Raw genomic sequence first — 23,147 nt, forward strand, 5'->3', positions numbered from 1 at the left:
GACCATGACATTACAGGGAAAAGGACCACACCACCACTTGGAACCTGCTCCTTCTCCACAGACAAAAAGGGAGTCATGAGGTTGCTGAGGAGCTAATTTTATCACTGGTAACTTAGTTGTACTCTAATCATCAGAAAATATGGTTTAAAAAAGGCAGCTCCTGCAACAACTGTGAACTTTTTACCTGCAGTGTTATACCCTGGGGGGATTCTTCTCCCTTCCTATGGCCTCACAAGTCACCTGTGACCACAGAGGTGACCCTGGTCCACCCCTCTTTAGCCTATTGCAGATTACAAAATTAGATTTTAGAAGAAGATTTCTCTTGCTCACTCCTATGCTCTGCCAAACAGCCTGGACGACTCCTCTCAAGCAAGGTTACCTTTCAGGCCATGCTTAAGGCAATGTTCCATCACAACGAAGAACTGCTGGAGAGGTGCGTAGTCAGAGTCCAGCGTCCTGCCCAGATTAAGCGCCGATTCGATCAACCCCTTGATACTCAGTTTCGCCATGTTCATCAGGTTCATGCGTTCATTAGCCATGAGATAGTTAGGATCTATTAAAAAAAGGGGGGGGGGGAAGAAAAATACTGTCAAGTAGCAAAAGCCATTTTTAATACAGTAAGATATCCCATCTCTCTCTCTTTTTGTTCCTCAGTTTTGAAGATATTTTTAGGGGCAGTGACAGTTTCATATGAGGCACTTTCTTCAGGCCTTTTGTAGAAAAAAATCAAAATTAACTAGCATTTTTTGGCCAAAGCCACAACGACATGGCAATATGCAATATATCACATTAAGGGTGCCTCAATACTTCAAATAACTACCAAAGCTTTACATTTTCAAGACAGAAAAGTTTGAAGACTGCTGTTAATTAACTGCAGCTGTAAAGCACTATCAAGTGCTTTACATCTTGATGACGTTACTGAATGTTATGCCTATCACTTGTTCCAACTCAAATCCCCAGCTACGTCCAACAACCACAAACTGATAAGAATTCTCAACTCAGTATTTCTTCTTCCATCTAATGGTAACCATTAATCAACTCACACTTCATCCAGCAATGTGTCTCTCCCCAGGCTTGCATCTTTCCTTCTCATAATTTCTTTTTTCCAACTTGGATGTAACATGGAGCCAATTCCCACCTCTCTCTCTTCGTTTTATCAACACTACTGAGTTTTACCCCTGACAATAAGGAGCTGATCTTCATGGCTTCTCTGCCAGCTCACTCTATGCCCCAACAAAGACAGATCCTCCAAGACTATATTCTTCCTCTACCACATTACAAACATTTAGGCCTTTGTACTTGCTAGTTGCTTTTCATCACATGAAATAGAGACATCCATTTTCCAATCTACTGCTGGCCTTCAGGCCTCCTGCTCCAGGACCTGTACAACATGCCCATACCAATCCTCTCTTCCCAAACACCATCGGTGCATTTCCAACACCTCAAGAAAGATACTTATTTACAACAGTGCTGTCTCCTGGTTCCTAAAATGATGTTCCATCAGTTGTAAGTTTTCTGTTTCTATCTTTTCCCTGATAATCTCACAACCAATTTTTGCACTGAAGCTCTTCAGTGCAAGCAGTTTCATCCCTGTAAGGTACATTTATTCCGTAAACAGCCATGGACCCTTGAGCCAACTTGCCACCTTCATGAGTGAATTTACTACACCTAGCAGCAAAAACATGACAAGAGGACATCTAAGACTACGTATCTAAGCACAGGGTACACATTTTATCTGCTGTACTGACAAGGTATGCTTGCATGTAGCAAACAAATAAAGCAAATAAACACTGGAGACTGAAGAACTAGATATAATTCCCTAGGGGAAGTCTTGCATAGGTTCGGGGTTGCTTTCAGCAGGTTTGCCACTGAGTATACATCAAATCACTACTAGGCAAGTAGACTTGAGCCATATGGATTGTTAACAGTTCTCCTCTTGTCAATACAACTGTGAAGAACAATAACTTGCAATTTTAAAAGCAACAACCTAGGCAGAAGAGGCCAAGGGGTATATTCTTCTGAGACTACTGCAGTCTCCTATATGACTTGTCTTGATGATGCAAGTCACCATCCTGCTTCATCATGACGCTGATACTGACAAGTCCAGTTGCTCAAACACAAACTCCTTGTTCTCTCAAACCTAGTGCCACTGCAGTGAGGCGTCTTGGCAGCACCCACTAGCCATAAGGAGCAAGGAGCAACACTTCATAGAACCATGAAAATTCACATTGTTCCCACCTCCAACCTTCACTCTCTCCTGCAGGTTGAAAAGCACCGTAGGCCCAGCAACCTGTAGCTGACAGGAGTAACATTTGATTTCAGTAACCTATATCTGAACCCAAAACAGGCAAGAAGAGCAACTAGACTAAGACTCCTTATGCCAGACAGAAAGAGACACCGAAAGGCACCTCAGGGTTGGGAGACGAGAAGCAATTACTGAAGTGGAAATGCAAACATCCTCAATCAAAGAACGTGAGAAATTATGAAAGGGAATTGAAAGACAGCATTTGTGAAACCTGGGAACAAAGGGGGATGTGCTGAATCTGCCTCTGAAGCATGCCATGGTCAGGTTCCCATGGCTCCACAGCAGGAAAGGTCTTGCTATTGCCGCTTAGTATTGGGTGCCCTGTCTGCCAAAGGACAGGCTGTTTTATTGGGGATGCTGCTGAGGACTTGGAAAAATACTCAGACGAGCACTGTGGCATCAGCACTAACACCCGTGTACACATCACTGAAGCTGAGGGCTGTGAAAAAATCCATGGTGTAGAGGTGAGATGGTCCCCTTTCTTCTCCAGGATAAAGCAGGACCTGAAGTCTCCTGCTCTAAATTCCATTAGAGCCACACGAAGCAGCTCAAGGAGGGGAGATGTTTGTTGGAGAAGGGGAAAGTACGGACGGCGCTAAGCAACGCCAGCTGGAATTGCCACCAGTTGACAGCCACAAGTCTAGCTGTGTGCCAGGCCAGACCTGCTGCCATGGACAAACACCTCCTGGTCCAGGGAACTCGCAAACAAGTCCAGTTGTTGCTGTATCTCCATCCAATCTTTCACTGCTAGGGGACAAAGTGATCAAAACCCCCTGAGAGTTTTGTTTTACTAGCTCTACACTCTTCAAGCACTGATTGTCTCGGCTCACATCTTATAAAAAGGCTGAGATTAGGCAATCCCAATTTATTTTCATCGTTTAGGAAGCTTCGAAGTACTCATTTAGGAACGAAATTCCCACAGAAGCACTGGACTGTAGAAAGATTTCATTTAGCGGGTGATTTTTATTGCCTTTGCAGAACTAACATTATGTTAAGCCAACAGATTTGGCACGTACATAAAGCAGATTACCTGTTCTGTGATTTGCAATCCATGTTACGATTTCCAACAAGGCTAACAGTCACCATTACTAGGAATGCAGACTCAGGAAAAACAAGTCAGATGTAGTATTTGCAAAAACTACTTTTTGTACATGCAATTAAAAGTCTTCTGTGTACTTCTGGATAAAACTAATGATGACCACCTCCAACAGCATCTATCACAGCTGTCCTTTAAGAGTATATGAACATAACTGTGGCATTTGCCTCTACTGCAGACAAATATTATCACAAAATTCTGCTTTGCTTGTTTAGAAATATTGCTTTGGCTCTAGTTATTAGCTAATCTGCATTATGGCAGAGTCCAAGGATACTGCCCAGGATCAGTGTCCTACTCCGTTACATACTCACAGGAAACCATACGCATTTCCTAAGAGTATGGAGAGCTGTTGCCTCACACAGACCTATGCTGAGGTCAAAGGCATGCTTTTTAAGGTAAGGCACATGGTTTTCCATGAGTCCGAGAGGTCTGTGACCGTTGCATATCACTACCTTAATAAAACATATGGCTACGTTTTCATTTAAGACTAAAATGTGCAATCACAGTCTAAAGAATCATCACATTCACTAATTAAAGATTTCTACTTCATTAGTCCGTTGTGAACGATGGCGCTCTGCATATGCAGCTTATCCAGGATTGTCATCTTGCAAACCAAATAACTTTTATATAGTATGAAACAAGATAAAATCACAAAGATTTATTCCAAAAATTAAATACTAAGTAATTTATACCACTATATGCGCTGCAACATATACAGCTTTAAAACAGCAAGCAAAGATGACTTCTACACAATAACACTACCCAAATAGCTTTAACTCAACCAGACACTTTTTGCTTTGAGAAGTCTGACCCTGATGTGCAATTGAGAATCTCTGTTCGTGTCAGGATCTTCCCCGACTATCTCTTGCTGCCTCCAACTGCAAAACCTCTGCCTGTGTTTTACTGTACATGCAATATTGAAAAACATTAAAAAGTAAAATCTTGGCCCTTAAACTTTGCCTGTCAATGTGGTTTGGCTTTGAGAATCTTAAATTCTCAAGACACTTTGCTATTTAGATATTGTAGCTTCTACAGAACAGAAATATTTTCTAACCACATGGGATATAAGTGGTCGTGACTGAACTGGACTTGCATCCCACTAAGATGACAGGGTAAACCAGTTAGCTCATCTATTTCCTTAAAACACTCAAGTCTCAGGTTTCTAAAATACCTAGGAACCCAAAAGTCAAGGAAAAAGTCAATGCAAAACCAGATCTCAAAGGGTTAAGCTGCAACTGTGGTCTAAGTACTTCTTACCTGCTAACAAAAATTTATCATGAAATTACTCTAAAAGAATTAAGAAACTAGACTAAAACTAAAACTTTGATCAAATGCAGAAAGTCAAGAAACAGTGTACATGTGAACAAATCTGCTCAAAGTAATGCCACTTCATTAGTATTTGATCAAGATGCTCCATGTACTGAATCTAACCTCAATCAGGAACACAAAGCCACCTGAAATTTAGAAAGGCTGCTTCTATCCATGAAAGAGAAATGACATCCTGCAAGCAGTTCATACTGTTTTCAGATTAACTGAGATATGTTAATGGGCTAAGACCTGCTTTCAAAACAAACCAGGCCACTATCTACAGTGCACTGAGTTTCAGTTAAGCCAATTCACATCAGCAAAGACATTAGTTCCAGCTGCTCAGACTACAAAATCATGAACACATGTACAATTTCAAATAAATGTGGAAAGCAAATCCCTAGATAAATTAAGGACTGTCATAATTTAACCTGGAGTTCAACATCATTATATATTTTTTAAGCTGCTTCTATTTCCTGGCATTCCCTCAGATTCAAATGCCTCGTCTGCCTTCCAGCCATGGAAGCCCCTAAGTACCACCTCAAGCATGGGGTGATGCATGTTCTGTGTGTCATGCAAACATTCTCTTAAAGGGAGATAAAAATAAAAATGACATGACAAGTGAAAAGCAGAAGCATGTCTGTTTCTCACAAATATGTTTAAGTCTATAAATTTTTTGCTTCTATATTCAAAATTCAACCTGTCTGCTCTGAGGGACTGACAATAAAGAGGAAAGCAGTGGGACTAAGATCACCTTACCAAAATGAAATTTGATTTCCTTAAGAGAAGGAGCATTTTCATAGAAGGGTATCATAGAACAGTTTGTGTTGGAAGGGACCTTGAAGCTCATCCAGTTCCAACCCCTTGCCATGGGTAGGGACACCTTTCAACCGTCCAACCCAGCCTTGAACATTGCAAGCAATGGGGCAGCCACAGCTGCTCTGGGCAACCTGTGCCAGGGCCTCACCACTGCCTCATTTGTCCTTGCTATTATGCCCTTAATATTGACTTTTGAGGGGGAAATCCCAGTCTGTATCAGGCATTCACCAGTCTCTGCCCAATCACCAAGGAGGACAGTTTCCCACACATGCCAGCATGTAAGGATTTCAAAAAACCAGAATGGTCATGGAAAACAAAGATAGAAGCGTAAACAGCCAAGACACACATTTCAAATGTATCCCACCCCGGCAAAATAAATACAAAACATCTGCACAATGACTTATGGAAAAAGAAAAAAGTCTCAAACCCTCCCCCCCTTTTTTTTTCCATAAAGACTGCCTTGGAGGTGCCGTGAGCTGGAGCTGCTGTGAATTAGCTGTTGTGCCAGGAAAGAACATCTCCATGGCTGTTGAGAAGCCTGCTGTGTTTACAAGGCCACCAGGCAGAAGCCCAGGCATTTAACTAGGCACAACAGTTAAGAAAGGCACCATTCACAGAAGATGATCAGGCAAAGATGCAGTTAATGAATCAAAACTAATTTTTGTGCACAACACGCCCTCTTGAAAAAAGATCTAAACCATCCAAGTTTCCAAATAGAAATAAATTTTGCTTTGTCATGGTTGATTTTGCTTTTTTCTTCTGCCAGAAAAACACTTAAAATGATGTTCGCAGGAAGGTTTTTCTTAAGTCCCAAACCTAGCTGCATTACTTTTCTTAACTATCAGTTACTATTCTAGTAGTAATCACAACTACATATTTTAAGCCAGATGTATCCTTCATGGTGTTGCTCATACTTTACCCTCTATTTATAACCCTGAACCCATAACATAAACCCACTCCATTTCACTATTTGGCTTTTCCATGTCTCATGTTTAAAGTGCTTAGCTGTGCTATAAAGAAACAAACGCAGCTTTTGGTTATCATCCTACCAGTGAGAATTAGATCAAAAAACCCACTGTAAAACACTGGTAAGAAGAGTGCCACCACGGGATCTGCAATCCACAACACCTCTGAAAACACTCCATGCACAAATTGGCAAAAAGAGCTGAAATGCAACGGCTCACTTTACTCCTTTAGGATTATCAGTGTGAAATTAACAGCACTTCCGCTCATAAATCTTCTAGACATCAAGAACCCTATCTTTAGCTTCTAATTTGAGATTGCCATTTTAAATCATTCGGCCTGTATAGACAAATACCCTAACCATCCTTCTACACCCTCATCTGTGTTCTTCCTAGTGATGAGCACTTAAACTTCCCAGCCACAAAAGGAGTAAATCCTTTGCCTCCCAAAGGTGTATTAGCCTTTTGTGCTGCGAACACTTCCATCCCAGGCATGAATAGTTTTATTTCGTCATCAGATTATAAATTTACTTGAGTGAATTCTGAATTGGAGATTCAACTATTTCATGAAATAGAGGTTTTTTTCACCATTTTTATGCAACAAGAAGCACTATCAAAAAATAATCTCATTGAGTACTTGACAAATTTTAATCAAAATTTGCAATGCCAAGTTTTAGAGTCACTGTTGCAAAGTCTAGAGTTGATCAACAGAAATATTTCAGAAAATCTAAAGCTTTGGGGTGATTTCTGAAATATCTTTTTACAATTTAGCTTCTATATATTGCTGCAACCTTTTAAGTTGTGTTTATATCAGGCTCAGAAAAATCATTGCCTTAGAAAGCATTTGATATAAGTAAACTAGCCCCCTGTTGATCCACTTTTTCTATCTCTACTTGAAGTCACAATACCCCGACATTTTTGAAACATATTTTTAAGCAATAGTATATGCACATATTTTCAAAAGAGAGATCGGTAAGAATTTAGAAGTCAAAATTGATCACATGGAACCCATGAAAGGGCTGATAAAAATAAGAAAAGCCTTCACAATATCCATTTTAAATGTAAATTGAAACAATTTCAAGAGCAATGCATAGACTTGAGCGATCAAAGGCATTTTGTTCAATACTCTAACAGCAGAAACCAACCATCCACACAGAGTGCAACTAGTACAGCACGTTCTGGCTGGGAACCTGGTTCAACCAGACAAGCACGTTCAGAAAGCCCCAGCCATTGGCACTGGCAAACTGTATGCTGCACTCCGGCTCAAAATCACAAGGCAAAAGCCAATCATTAGTGGAAATAATAGCTGAAAGACTTTGGCGTGGCACGCACCTTCAGTATCATCACGCAATTGCTCCACCACATCTGTCAAATCCTCCCAAGAGTCTTTGCAAACAGCCAAAAGAAAGGAAAAGAAAGAAAATGTCATGCAAGCCATGATCTAAAGGAAAGATTCAAAATCAAGGTACAAAAAAAGGATAACTGAAAGGGAGATTTGCATAATACAAGACTTATGGTGGCAAGAGGTTTGCAAGTCAAAAGGGTTTTAGTCTGCACAAAACAATACAGCAAGGCATTTGAGAGTCAGATTAAGGTAGGCTTCAGTAAAGCTTTTATAGGTTTGTTTCTTTCTGCATTAAGACAAGCAACGTTTTTGTAAAGCACATCCTAAGAAGAGAAGCAAGAAAAGCATTATTTTGTTTGCAAGATCAAAGCACCAAAGTTGTTACATTTGTGCAATGTCAGCATTTGCTTCAATTTCCTCCCACCCAGCCCCAAAAGAACCCCCCAACAGGGAAATACAGCCACACATGAAAAGCAACCACGTTTTGGGAAAAGGACATACTGAGGACATTGTAAAAGAAGATTGAACAGAGCTTTAAGTCTGACTGTCACCCCAAATGAAAACTCCTGCTGAGACGATCCAGCTGAGCCTGGACTTGGGTCCCAGGTTTTGTGTTGTCTTCATGATGATGATTAGCAAGGCCTAGGTCAGGAAACACCTCTATCTCCATGGCAGGAGCCTGCAGACGCTGACAGGCCTGAGGAAGGTGTCCTGGCAAAGGAGCAGGCAGGACAAGGGAAACTTCTTTCAGCATGCCCACTAATTCCCTGTTTTCCAACCCAGAAAATTAAGCCAGATGAGGCCCTGGAGGGCCTGAACCCCACGGGATTTCCAGCTCCCCACTTACGTGCCCGCTCTCCCCAGCGCTCATTCGCAATCAGTTGAATGTCCTTTCACAGCCCAACAGTGCCAAAGTCCTGAACAAAGTACACATGGTACTGGGACCTCCTCCTCCCACAGAAAAGCTACTGCCTGCCTCCTCCTGCTGTCGGAGCCAGCAGTGCCCAAACAGCACAGCCACAGTCTCTGCATTTAAAGAAAAAAAACCCATAAACTCTAAACACGAGGACAGCTTTTGCTTCAGCAGGGATTTCTCATTTTGGTGGGCAAGGACAGCAAGCACATTCGGGTTAACCTCCCTCTGCTTGCTAGGAACCACTAGGAGCTTCACCTGAGAAATTCCCTGCTATTGCAAGAACAAATCCCTGGTAATGCTTCCCACCACCAGCAGCTTCCCCCACGTGCTACACTTCATAAAAGGATATAATAGTTTGGGTTGGAAGGGACGTTAAAGCTCATCCAGTTCCAACCCCCTGCCACGGGCAGGGACACCTTCCACTAGAGCAGGTTGCTCCAAGCCCCAAGCTCCAAGCCCCAAGCCCCAAGCTCCAACCTGGCCTTGAACACTGCCAGGGATGGGGCAGCCACAGCTTCTCTGGGCACCCTGTGCCAGCGCCTCAGCACCCTCACAGGGAAGAAATTCTTCCTAATGTCTAACCTGAATCTCCCTTCTGTCAGCTTATGGCTCTTGGTCTTAAAAAGATGGTACAGCTTCCTGAAGGTTCAGGAGACTTGTAGCTAAGTGCAGCTCTTCCCTGGACCATACTTACCTTGCAGTGCTACAAATTGGTCTCCCTCCCTCATAAATCACTTCCACCCCTTTCCCTTTTTTTTGGTAGGACTTAAAATGCAGATGTTACTGTGATTGAGAAGTTCAGTATTTGTAGCAAATGCTTTCTGTAGCAACATTACATGAACAAGCTAATATTTGCTATTGTCACTTCAAACTCCTTCCTACGTGCACCATGTACCCTCCAATTATTTAAGCTCTCTACTCCCCGAAGCCTTTCTTTGCTCAGCTCCATATCCCCAAAACACCCAAGACCTGCGACAGACTATGACATGTTAACAACAGCGAGGGAGGAGATTTACACACAGTAGAACAGGTTTTGCTTTCGCATCACACGGTTGGTTTGTTTTTTAAATCAGCAGGGGCCATCGCTGAGCTGTGCCAGGCCAGCACAGCCCCTGCCGTCCCCTGCTCCACCTCACTCAGCATTTGGGCTACATTTCACAGAAAGCAGCAAAAAGCCTCACAGGACTGTGGCTGGCTCTGCCTGGACAATTGCTACCCACTTCAGGGGAAAGGATTCAGGCATATTTATTTATTTATTTATTTTAACTCTTAGCAAGTAATTCATGGAAAGGTTACAGACAAACGTCCAGCAGTCGCAAATATTTTCTTCTATTACATCCCTACAGGCAATAATCCTTTTTTCCAGTGAGAAATGGTTGCAAAAACTGCGTGAATTCATACTGGCATAAAGACACTATGAGATTTGTATAGATTTAGAGGCAAAAGCACACATTTAATTATCACTTAGTTTCATATTTTCATACATTTCTTTATGCATCTAATTGGCATTTGCATACATTTCATTTCTTCTCTCACACTGCAGTTTTCTCCACTTGTCTGGAATTCCCACCAAACAGCAGGATAAAAGCCTTCACATACACACAAATAAATAACCAATAAATCACAAAGACCTGCAAACTTGATAGTTTCCATGCTCCCTGTGATGCTACACCTAAGACAACCTCAACACTTTTGTTTATTATGGACAAACACCCAAGTCTCTAACTGATGCATACCAAGTTTAGAAAACAGGATGACCACAAATTCATAAAACGATTACCTCATTCCAACTCAACTCCCAGGAAGGTTAGTATTATGGAACTGAATATCCCACTGGAATAAATACACAAGGAAGTTCTTTCCAAAGGAACTGGAGTACTTGTGATCACTAACATATTAACCATGAAAATCCCACACATTATTTTAACTGGCATAGCAGCCACACTGTCTTTCAAAGCCAATGTCAAAGGAAACAAACAAAACCTCCCTGTCCTAACTTTATCTTCCTGAATTTGCTCATATCTTCATTTTTGCTGTAGTATTTCTCACATATTTCTCACACGCAATAGCTAACAGTTACATTGCAATCTGGAACAACTCGTACAGGAGTAGGGATATTGCCAGCGGATATGCTTTCCCATGCAAATAAAAGCTTTTAAAAATAAACCCTCGGAGAATGTACCAGCATAAAATTATTTCATGCTGTTATTAAACAGAAGGAGTGCTTCATTATTTAAGATTGAAGTTATTAGCCTAAAATAGTTGGGTAGTAGAAACCTTTATGAATATTCCAACCTACCACTGTACCGCTCCAGCTCCCATCCTGATCTGCTCCTGTCCCTCCTGACAACCCCCAGCATGGCTGTGCAGAAGTTCCAAGTCCACAGGCAACACTGGTAAGCACTGGTAGGCAACTACTGTTAAGTAGTGAGTTGCCACACTACTTACTACACAGTGCTGAGAAAACATGCAACATACAAAAGCTGAGCTCCCAACACACCCGGCTTCCAGGCCATCCATTTTTTGTCCACATCCTCTTTACTTTTATTAGTAAATACCTTGTGAGTACAACTAGGAGGATGGAATGCTCCAAACTACTTATATAGCTATATATATATATTCAGAACAAAGCAATAAATCCACACATCCTTTCTATAGTTTCCAAGCATCATGTGATAATCAAGTTCCTCCAAAGACAGACTAAATAGGTCAGGATTTGGTTTTTTGGTTTTTTTTAAGTACAGAAGTTCTTAACAAATGCATCAGGAGAAGCTGAGAACTAAAATGACCTAAAAAACAACCAGCACCAGTCTAGGGAAGTAAAAGCTGAGCTTGATACAGGAAGTATCAAGCCACGGGGAAATGTCAGTCATGCTGCTGTGGCTGCTATGAAAGGCTTGACTCAAAGCTGTTACGTTTTTGTACTAACCTTATAGAAAACATGAACTCTGTTGAAGGGTTATAAACAAATAGAATTGCAGCAAGACCAGGGTCCCCATGTTCTGCTTACTGATAAGGAAAGGGGTGATTTTTAAGCTTGCCCACAACAACAGTTAAGATAAATACTGAACATGCCAGCAGCTGAACACCAATAGCATGAAAGACAACTGGAGTGCACTTTACCAACACACTAGTGTTAAAATCCACTGTGCTCCTGCCTAGTCGTTGGCCATGACTGAAGTAAGGTCTGAGGAAAGAAGGAAAAACAACCAACAAGTTTAAAATAAGACCTGCACAAGTGCAGACAAGTTAGGACTGAACACTAAATGCAGGAATCAGGTTACAGCTGAGTGAACCCAACCAAACCGCAAACAGAAATACTTCAAGGGTTGCTTTATCCCAATCCCCCTTTTTTACTCAACATCTTTCTTTTATCTAAGCCCTAATATTCAAAGCACTCTTTCATGCAGAAAGGAGAGACAAGACCACTCCACCATGCCTCACTGCTGTGCCTGAACCAGAGTGCCAGCCGCAAGTCCCATGTACGCTCAAAGGCACTTTCAAGTTGAACTGTAAATGAAATTTTACAACAGTCATCAGTATAACCAGGTAGTTTCAGTGTCAGTTATGCCTCATTATGCCCTACATAGGAAAAAGTATTCCAGAGAAGGATGCTAATGGAAGGAATGCTGACATGTGCTCTTTAGAAGGTTCATTATAGGATAATTTGTCTGATTTTAACTTGCAGTCTGCTGGTCTAACCACTGGCTGTTCTTTTCGGGGCCACAACACAAGGGAAAGTTGGAAGAGCTTTCTGGGAAATATTGGATATGCATGACAAATTGGATTCACATGGGGTTTTTTTTCCTTTAAGGCTAGCACATTCTCCTTCACTATATGGACAAATACTACTTCTATCATGAAACAGAAACTTATAGTCAGATTACTATATTTATTTATTATATAGTCAGACTATATTATATGCATTAACTTGTATTTGTTGCCTTAGGAATTATAAATAATACATTTAATAAAAAATAATTGAGTGGTCAAGAAAGAATCATAGAATCCTAGAATGGTTTGGGTTGGAAGGGACCTTAAAGCTCATCCAGTTCCAACCCCCTGCCACGGGCAGGGACACCTTCCACTAGAGCAGGTTGTTCAAAGGTGCTGTTAATATCAGAGGTATGAAATGACATTTTGCAGATCAGATTTGAAAATCAGGTGGATCATGAAGTGTCAGCAATGACGAGGGACCAGCAAAAGAGAGTTTCGGTGTCATGTTCAAACACCTTGCTATCCAAAAACCGGGAAGGTGACCAGCCAGCCTGCAGCCTAGAAAGCCAGGAACAATCTGTTCAGAACTTACAAAGTAGCTTACAAAAAAAACGCATTTTTAACAACTTGCTGCATAAAAACCCCATCTCCAAACTTTGGCTATGTGTGCAGAGCAGGAGAACAAAATGGAGAAAAAGCGGGCTTTGATACTGCTGCTGCCTTGGGCAGCTTCCTCTCTCCTCTGTCATCTATAGCTGTCCTTCACCAATGCTCCTGACCTTGCCGTAGTATCAGCAAGTAATATATACCTGCAGGTAATAGTTCATTTTACCTATTTCCTCTGACCACACCAGCACAGCCATGATCCCCTCGCTGCTGTCCTGCGCCCACCTTCTTTGTTCTCTCAGTTAATGCATCCTTATCCAGCATCCAGCTCCCAGAACTGCGCCACCTCACATTATACAGCTTGTGCTTTCATTATAAATTGTGACAACTGACTGCAATATTTTTAGAGTGAAATTGTTAGAAGATTATGGTTGTTCTTTTTTAATGGCCGCTGTCATCACTGCTGTTTTCATGCACACTGCTCCTCACTTGGCAGCATCAGGGTAACAAACTGACATGACCATTTTTCCTGTGCATGGACATCTTGATGTAAGTTCAGGCTTGTGCTGTGCCAAAAGAAGTAGCAGTGGTAGGTCTGCACACTGGGAGAAGACAGAAAGAAAAAAACCCTAAAGGACTCGGGAATTCCAACCCCACTCTCCATTACATGTATATGACAAGAAAATAGCAAGTGTACAGCACATACACTAATGGTGTAATCCCACCCTAAGCTTTGTTCCTGTCTCCACGTGTACCATCAGGCATTTCCATCTGTTGCAAGTGCACAGAGTTACATGGAATGTTTTTCCACAACTAGCCTCTTTCCAGAGGGAAACACCTGAGTAACTGTTAAGGGAAATTTCTCATTTTATTTTGGCAGTTGATAGTTTGAACAAGGAAAAGAAAAACAAAATCCTTCCCCTTCTCCCCCCTTTCCTCCCCATCTTTCACTTCCCATCTTTGTTGACACCCAAGAGGTTTCTCTGCAACACTTCTGATTCATTATCTCCGAGGGAAATAAATCTGCCCCACATTTCCCAGATCTGACTTAATTTAGACTAAACAAGCTTAAAAGAGCAAAGAAAAAAGCTCATTATTATAATTTCTCAATGACAGCCATGAAAATATTTACAGAAGTTTAAAATGTAAAGCAAAAACCCGAATTAGGCACTCAATCTCTTTTCCTCTAAATTGCTTCAGATCAGCTGGAGGGCTGGCACATTGTGCTCATTGTCCTTACAATGAGCGTTTGAAAACTGAACCTTCCCTCTCCTTTGGTTCAGGGTCAAGTGTCCATCTCCTCTTGGACGCCTTCCTTTCTGCCCAGCTCATGATGGGATTCGGTGCAAATACAGTAAGAAGGACATCTCCTCCATCCCTGGGGGGATGATCATCTTTATCATATTACTTTCCAGTACGTGCTGTCTGAGTTACAGAACCTAACTGCTATTCAAAAGATTTATGACCATTAACACGTTGTGTTTCATTTATCCTGCATATTGTTGACTTCGTATTTGTTCTATTAAATCTGGCCCTCAGCTCCTTTTGACCTGTTCAGGGGTTTCTGCCACCATATGTATTTTAAGAGCACTTTTGTGATGGGGAAAGAACAAAGACAAAAAAGGTAGAATCTGAAGGATGATTTAGTAAACAGTGCAGCAGATCAATGGGCAAGAGGTATCTGAGCACTGAAAAGAGCATTTGCTTTTTTGGAATAGCTGTACAACTTCTACTCAGGGCATTTTACACAAGCACGTGTCTGAAACCAAAACTTTTAAAGTCATGGTCAAAAAAGCAGAAAAAAAACCAAACTGACCTTAGCTACCAAAAATTGTAATATAGAAAAGATAATTTTTCCTTTTTAGTGCAAATAGAACAGGATTTAAAAAAAATACAATAGGGGCAATTCTGTAATTCCTGGCAGCTGCAAGTAAATTCAGACCACAGAGTTATCATGTGTATTCCTTCTGTTCTCAATTACAAGCTGATCCCATGAGGATTAAAACTTCCATTGCTCTGATGTGAAGCTCTCCTAATTATTCCAAGTAGAAATTAACATTCAGTAAAACTGCGTAAGGCCTTTTTGCATTTCATAGCTTCTCCCGAAATTGAGATTAGGGTCCAATCCCATACACACATGCACTCTTGAACGTGCAACAGAAAAACAATCAAGATGTTTTTCACACCCTGGTCCCTAAAGATGCCTCAATGATCATTATATCTTGCACACAAACAAGAGCTCGATAGCCACTCGTGTGACATTTCATTTTGTGGTGCCTGCAGAGCACAATGAAGTTCTGATTACCTAATGAAGAACCACTGCTTAAAAAAATGAAATCATTTCTCTAAACCAAGCAGATTTACAGTATGTAGCAAAATCATCTTCGTTTCATACACACACAATTGTTCCAAACAGCTGGAAAGGCAAACTGTGTAACAATAACAAGCTTTTATTGTTAAATTTAGCATCCATGTTAGATGCTATATCGAATACATACAGCAGCCAGAAACTCAGTAACGCTACTAATGGTACATGCTTCTCCTAACTTGACTAAAACTTAAGTTTGCTCAGAGTTACACTCAGAAACAACCAACACTGTGGCAGGAATGGAATTACTCCGAATTTACACTGTTCCAACTCAGTTCTGAATCCGTTTCCCAAAGTATGCTGCCTTTGGCTTAAAAAGTAGCAGAATTGGGCTTGTGTTTTTACTAGAAAACATCACCACCACAGGAGGATGCCTATTGTTTTTAAACACCAGTGAGGAAGACTGCTTACCACTCTGCCCTTAACATTACTAACTCCCTCCCTGTCCCAGCCTCTAGCTCCCCTGACACCCCAATTCTAAGATTAATGCCTCTCTCTTCTGATGCCTCTCTCTCACTGGAATTAAAATATGGTTTATCTGGTGAGGGATATCAAACCAGAGCAGATTAGAATCACTTATTTAGCCTCTTCCTGGATGTTTAAACTGTCATTTCCAAGTGATCTGTTTTAAATAAATAATCAAAAAAGAGGTATAATAAAACTAACCACTATTAACAAACTACTTCCATTGGAAAGAGGAAAAAAAAAGAAGTGCCGAAGCTTCTTGTTTATCACAACTCTGCTTTCTCAGATATTTTACTTTTTTTGCCCTACCTTTGGTATAGGTTCAAGGATAAAAACCCCGTCTTTAAAAACAGCAAAGTGGAAACTCACTTGTATGAGCCAAGGTATGAAGAAAAGCTTGAAGGTGCAAGGGCTGTAAGATAACTCGGTTGAAAAAGCCAGGGACCCACGAGAAGAGACACTTGGGACCACTCATCCCCCATAAAACAACTGAGTCATCACAGGACCTTACAGGAGAGCAGCCCAGCAGAAGTGTACAGCCATCAAACCTTTCAAGACTACCACCTTATTTTCCCATTGCATTTTAAACCCTCCCCACCCTGCCCGCTGTTGTGTTCCTGACCCTTTGTCTTCCCTTCTTATTTCCTCACTGCCCACATCCATGTTCTTCCTCTTCTCACTATGACACCATGGGTGGGCAGTTCTGGGATGCAAGGATGGGTGCAGACACCTACCATGCAAGACAAGCACCACACGATGGGTGCACAGGGAGGTGGAAGGCAGGATGGATGCTTGTGGGCCAGGGCATAGCAGATGACAGAGTGAAGAGAGGCCAGCGGCAGAAAACTGTGAGGAAGCAGCAAGAGCTGAGGGACAGCAACTGGAGACTTCAAACCCTGATGACAAGAAGTTGTTGGATTTGCTGCTGCAATATTATTTTTACATGTCTTGCTTTGTAAGGGGAAAAGAATGCAACCTTTTGTTATGCTTTTGACAGAAGTCTAGAGCTTGTTTTTCCTTCTTCTTCATAAGCCCCACCTTTTTACATCAGTTTTATGGAGATATTACAAGACACACCAGCCTCAGCTCTTAGTTGTCCTGATTTTTCTCTCAGACAAGCACTGGGTGCCTGTCCCACACACACACTGAGGACACAGCAGCAGTGCTGATGCAGTAGCACCAGTTCGAACACTAGGGATAAAGCTGTATCAGCTTTTCTACTACGCACACTTCTTCCTGACCTTCTGCCTCTGTTAAAAACATGACTTGGGTTTAACCACCCCTCACCTCCTCAAAACAACTAGTCTTACAGCCTCTCAACAAGCGACCTTAATTTATGAATGTACAAAAAACATCTCTGTAAAGGTCATTATGATACAGCTCTTTTTATTCATTTTTTGATATAGAACTAAATACTATGGGCAATGAAATAAGCAAATACTAACCCTTTGCTTATTTCTAACCCTTTATGGTACTTGCAAGAGAGTGACTGTAACTAAAGCTTTAAAACCAATTATTTTTCTAGTTTGGGGAAAGATTAGTCTAGTATTAGTGTTAGAATTGCTTACTTCGGCAGGCCAGAGGGCAATCTGTACACTGCAGGGACACATATTCAGTGTATTTCAGTAAGGCAACCCAGAAAAGCTCCATTACAGACACTGGATTCAGCCAAGCCTACCTTTCCCATGAGTTTGCTCAGAGCAAGAAGGCAAACAGAGAGGAAAGACACACATACAAAAACTAAGGATCTGAAGCACTGACTCACAGTGTGACTGCAAGGTTTTCCAGGCTATATTAAGAGAAGAGCCCTAGGCTGCTTGGAAGGTCATTTACCGACTACAATGTGATGAGTCAAAAGAGTATAGGTACTGTTTATGAAAGAGGTAAAGAGAATATCTAAAAATCATTCCACCTATACTAGAATGTACTGTTCAAAGACCCAAAACACTTGAGTCCAAAAACAGATGAGTGAGACCAAGCAAGGTCCGAAATGGCCTGTGCCCTACACAAGAATATGGGAAGACAGTTCAATTGCTGCATCCTTGGCTCACCCTGTGCTCATCACTCTGGTTCTGCATTCCTATGCCTACAGCACCCCCCTGAAACCTCAGGACATGCTTCCAAGGGAGCATTAGGCTCTGCTTTTGAAACCTCTGCCTAGTATCCCACTGCGTGACTAAGAATTTGGCAAGCAAACCCAAAGCCAAGGGCTGCCACCACTGAAAGCAGCTGTCAAATAGAAATTAAATTATCACCTGGGAACTAATTTTAAAGCTCAAATCCTTACCACAATTTAAGTTGCCTCATTCAGCAAGACAACAATATAAGACATTACTGACTTGACAAGTCAGCATCAAATGGGTCAAGCAAGACTACTTGGTGGAGTGACACTTCAGTAGTTACTAGAAAAGGGTCAGGCATAAAAAGATGGAGCCCTCTCGCTGTAAGACCCAAAGATGCTCAGCATCCAGCAGAGGGGCACTCAGAACCTGACGGTGTTGGTGACAGCACTGGTTACTGGACAAAATTCCAGCAGAAATACACCAAACCTCCTTCTTCCCCACTTTTTTATTGGTAGAGCAATGCATATATGTCCTCTTGTGTTTTTAGTATCACAGAGCTTTCAAACCTCATTTTACATGACTTGGTGGTATTAAAGTGTTCTCGCCACCAACCCAGATGACAAAGCCCTTTTCAAGAAGCAAGCAAGATGTGTTACGCTTTTCAGGCTTCCAAGCCAGTATAAACAGCAGCACGCTCAACAGAAGCGAGCAAGCAGATGTGTGATGGTATCATCACCTGACAATGGGCCGAACTGCGTAACCACTTGGGGCTTTCCAAAAACTACCCACTGACCATACGGAGACACAGAGCTGTGTTTTGCCCATGTGCTCCATTTGTATAAGGTGGCAGCTAATAAAGCTATAAGCCCCGTTTTAAGAGTAAAATCATGATTAAATATATCACTGAGCACACATTATGGTTATCTTCCTTCCCGAGACCTACAAAGCTGATCTTTCCAGATCTTAAAAAATACTAACAATTAAGCATGAATCTGCCTCCAAGGGGGGGATTGCAAAAGACAACAGCAAATTCTAAGGGCAATCTAAAGCACCAATGTGGCTCTCTAACTTGTCAAAGGGTGTCCAAGGTTCTCCAGGCAGGACGAGAGCATCTCATCCTGGAGACACCCCCTCCCACCTTGTCTGTAAGAATGCGACGGGTGCAGGGATCCCGAGGCAGGGAACCGGACCGTACCTTCGTGGGTAGGCTCTGGGTCAGGTGTCAGCGAGATGTCGTCCAGCTCGCGCAAGCAGAGCCATTCTCCATCCATCGACACTCGGAATTTGCAAAGATAGATGGTCTCCATGGCAGCCTGAGTGATCTTGTCTGTGGTGGGGGTTGGCATGTCGCTTTGAGGCGTCAGAGCAGACATGATGACTCAGCTGGTACAACAACAACGGGAACAGGGGGAAAAATCAGGACTGAAAAGAAAAGCTTTCCGAAGAAGAAAATGAGAAATACCTTGCTGTTAAAGGACAGATGTGCTCAGGGTTGCACAGGCTGCTCTGGCCTTTTCATATATAAAGCAAGGTAAAAACGCCGCTCCTTCGGGCTCCTCTCTTCCTCCCTCCTTGCCACCAACTGTTGTCGTCTTCAGCTGTGCTAGAGGCTATTGATCCTAAGCAACCACAGGAGACCTGACTGCTGCATCAAAGCCAGGAGGTGGGAAAAAACAAGGTAAAAAAAAATATATATATTAAAAAAAAAAAAAAAAAAGGCAGAACAAGGAAAAAGAATGGCTTCCTCTGCTGATTACCCAAGCAAAAACAAAGGAAGGATGCAGAGATGGATATCCAGGTTTGCCAGAATCACACTGCTGGTCCCTTTCTCCCAGCAAAGGCAGAGTGCCGACAGGATTGGCTGTGCGCAGTGAGCAGGGTGGTGACCAAAATGGCTGACTAATGAACTGAACTGAAAAATCAGGCTCATGTGATCAGCTGCTCCGAGCGGAGGGCAAGCAATTCCCAGGATGCTGATGCAGGGACAGCAATTAGGCTCTCCTCGTCAGGCTGTGCTAGTCCACTTGGGAGCAAGCATAAGGCACCATGCAGGTTCCTCATCCGTCACCTCCATACGACAAAAGAGGCACAGGCTGGCAGCATGAGGAATACAAAGCCACATTTGTATTCCTTTCGCATGCCTGGATGCCACTACAGCAATTAAAGCACCACCTTTGTTTTCACGGTAAGCGTGCAAGTCACAGTTTGTGTTTTAGTTGCTGTGCTACCTTCCCAAAGGGTACCTTTGAGCTAAGATTTCCCACACACAAAACAATGTTCAGATGGATTTATTCTTTTAGGGAAACAATGAGGAAAAAAAAGACCTGGCTCCAAGCACTTCAGTGATTGAGGATTAAGCTTTTTTAGGAGGGCACATGCACACAGAAGAACAGTAAGGGTGAATACCACAAACATCTATAAGATACATGACTGAATATTAGTGGTTCAAAACCTCATCTGAAAACCGGTACAGCTCAGATGAGGCTGATGAAGGAGTATTGCCCCTCAGCAGGCAGATAAACAGGCTTCCAATGACTCAAAAATAGGTGACAGCACTGTGCTGCCCTGTCCCATCCCAGCCAGCTCCATCTCCTCCCATTTCCCCAAGCCACCTCTCAGGGACAGGAGGTCCCAGGTCACAGACACCCTCCTTATTCCCGAGGTCACTGTTTAACCAGGGCACAGGACACGGTATCACCACCCGCTTGAACTGTGGTATCAGGCAACAACAAATTAGTTTATCTTGATTCCTGCGTGGCTCCAGTATACCTATGGAGAGCAGATACGGAGCATCCACCTGAAATGGATGCCTAGTCCCCCCAGGTAAATTTGGACAAGACTGATTGTTCACCAGAACAGTATATTTATAGGAACACATGAATGATTAATGCATTGGACCTGATTCTCTGTACTTTCTCTTCCCTGAAGAAATACAAGGATGTAGATCTATTGCTTCAGGATGTGAAATACAAAACCTGATCATTTGACAGAGAGTTCAGCATACCAGTGCATACACATTTTTGAAGAAAAGCACCCATTACGTAAAAACCTCCTAACATTGGCAAAAAGGGTTAAGAGCTACCATTTCTGACAGGCAAGAGGAAGAAGTTGCTCTCAGTGAAAACTTCCTGCTCAGTGCATAACATTTTGACTCAGCAACTCTTTCCCCCCCAGACTAAAGCAAACAAAGAGCCATGCAGTGTGTTATTACAGTGATGCAAAGGAGAGTTATTTCACGAATGACAACAGCTACTATTGTTCCTCCCCCCTGAGAGAGAATGGGGTTTATAAACCGTGCTGACAGCATTTTAACTCCTGTGATATTTATACATCCTGTCATCAATGACAACCTCAAGTTTCACTGCTCTTAACCCAGCAGAAGTCACCATATACAAACGGCTACAGGAGAACAGCTGGTCCCTCCTGCTAACCTTTTGAAAGAGTCTAAACAAGCAGCAAAGGATCAAGATAAACCCCTTAGAATCAACACAGTACCATAAGTTCTTGTGTAAGGTGTTGTCCAACATACCCAATCCTCAGACAGTTTAATTCTTTTTTGGTTTGGACCAATTAGAAATGCAAATAGCGTTAGGTGTGACCCAGCAGTTCCCATTTCACAACACAGGTCTTCAACTGAACGCAGCGCTGGCAAGCTGAATCACAGCACCACAGCAGAGCTCTGTTAAAAATAAATAAGTAACTGTTCAACTTCCATTGGATTTCTTTTATACAATTTACTTCTTAACATGAAGAAATAAACGAAGCCAGTCTGCCCTGTCCACCTCAGTTCCATTTTCAGACTCTTCTACGCAATGTTCCTGCTGCAAATACTCCATAGGGATACTTAAAGTACTTGGAAAATTATTTTCCAGCTTTAAATAATTTCAGTTTATTAGTATTTTTTGCTCAAAACAAAGCTTTGGACACAATACACCACCTAACAGGTTGTGAACAATTGCCACCTTAAAACAGAGCTACTTCGCCTCTCTAAAACTGTACCTTCTAGTCCTATAAGAAAAAAATGATATGTAGCATGGATATACTTAGAAACACTGATTAAAAAAAAAAAAGAGAAAGGTGTCAAATATTTGTATTTCCATAAATCCTTTGATAAAACTACTGTGCAACTCCATCAGGATTCAAGGGGTAGTCCACAGATGAAAGAAAACCATGTGTACGTATATATGAAGAGGAGTTACTCACAAAGAACCACTTTCTCAATCTCAAACAAGCCAGACAGCTTTGGCTGGTCTTACAAAACCTTCAATGTTAGCCACACTTTGGCAAAAGCAGACAGAGGCTTTGGCTAGATGACAAAACAAGGCAGTTTTTGCAAAAATGTTTTCATGATTAAAGAATTAGAAATTGACTGTGTTGTAATTTTAAGACTGAGAGCAAAGCACTCCATCAGCCACCAGGATTTGAAAGCTCAGCTGTACTGCAAAGTATTTTTAGTTTCAAAAGCTGAATAACTTAGAATCATCTAAGCAATAAAACCCAAATTCCCAAACAGCCTTTTGGGCTCCAAGGGGCACCTTTGGGTGTACTTTTACCTCCAGTGCCAGCAAGCTGAGCTTCAGACATTAGGATAAAACTTTCCCCACCACTGTGTACAGCAAAGCAGCTGTACAGCAAAGTGCCAGTGCTGGCAGATGAGACTATTACTTCAGACTATGAAGAAATACAAGTCTTTATATTGCAGCCTATGACAAATATGAATCATGAGCAGATTCCTCCAAGTTCTCCTAATGCTTGTAACCTGTTTGTGGCTGCTCTATTAGACCCAGAAGCCTGGCAGCCTGGTCTAGTAAGGCAGCTCCAAATTTCTAAAGGAGACAATTCTGATGTTCCTATTTTCTGCCCATGCTCTTGCCTGACACGTGAAAACCTCCTTCTAGCAAACCTATGAACATGACTTTTGCTCTCTCTTTCTTTCACTTCAGCTTCAACTCCACATCAACGTGCTGTCCAACTCAATAGCTGCACTGGTTGTGACGACTAGAAACAGCATCAGGGCTGTGCCTGCTTCAAAAGCCAACAGAGCTGCTATTCCACAAATCACATGCTCTTCCAATAGCCTCTCTCCAGGCAATCTCTTAGGTGGAATGTAATCTAAACAGATAAAATTAGTAACAAAGCATCTACACTGCAAAGCCTGTTTCTGACTCTTCTGCTAGCAC

General features: G+C 42.0%; 1 protein-coding gene across 14 annotated transcripts in view; it reads right to left on the reverse strand.

The window, feature by feature from the left end:
- The window catches only part of RUFY3 (RUN and FYVE domain containing 3), a 47,664-nt gene that overhangs the window by 21,609 nt on the left and 2,908 nt on the right, over window positions 1-23,147 (reverse strand). For 5 of the 14 annotated variants that reach the window (XR_003992299.1, XR_003992300.1, XM_030492486.1 and 2 more), the window contains exons 2-3: window positions 7,820-7,873; window positions 380-553 (exon numbers count right to left, since the gene is read on the reverse strand). Coding sequence is in view for 12 of the 14 variants with exons in the window: in XM_030492486.1 (XP_030348346.1) it covers window positions 380-553; window positions 7,820-7,873 (228 nt within the window). In the remaining 2 variants the exon portion in view is untranslated. Of the gene's footprint in view, window positions 1-379; window positions 554-7,819; window positions 7,874-19,162; window positions 20,055-23,147 lie in introns of those variants that run through there. The other 9 variants (XM_030492491.1, XM_030492497.1, XM_030492487.1 and 6 more) reach the window with 7 other exon arrangements.

This window comes from Strigops habroptila, chromosome 7, assembly GCF_004027225.2.
Source record: "Strigops habroptila isolate Jane chromosome 7, bStrHab1.2.pri, whole genome shotgun sequence".
NCBI lineage: Eukaryota > Metazoa > Chordata > Aves > Psittaciformes > Psittacidae > Strigops > Strigops habroptila.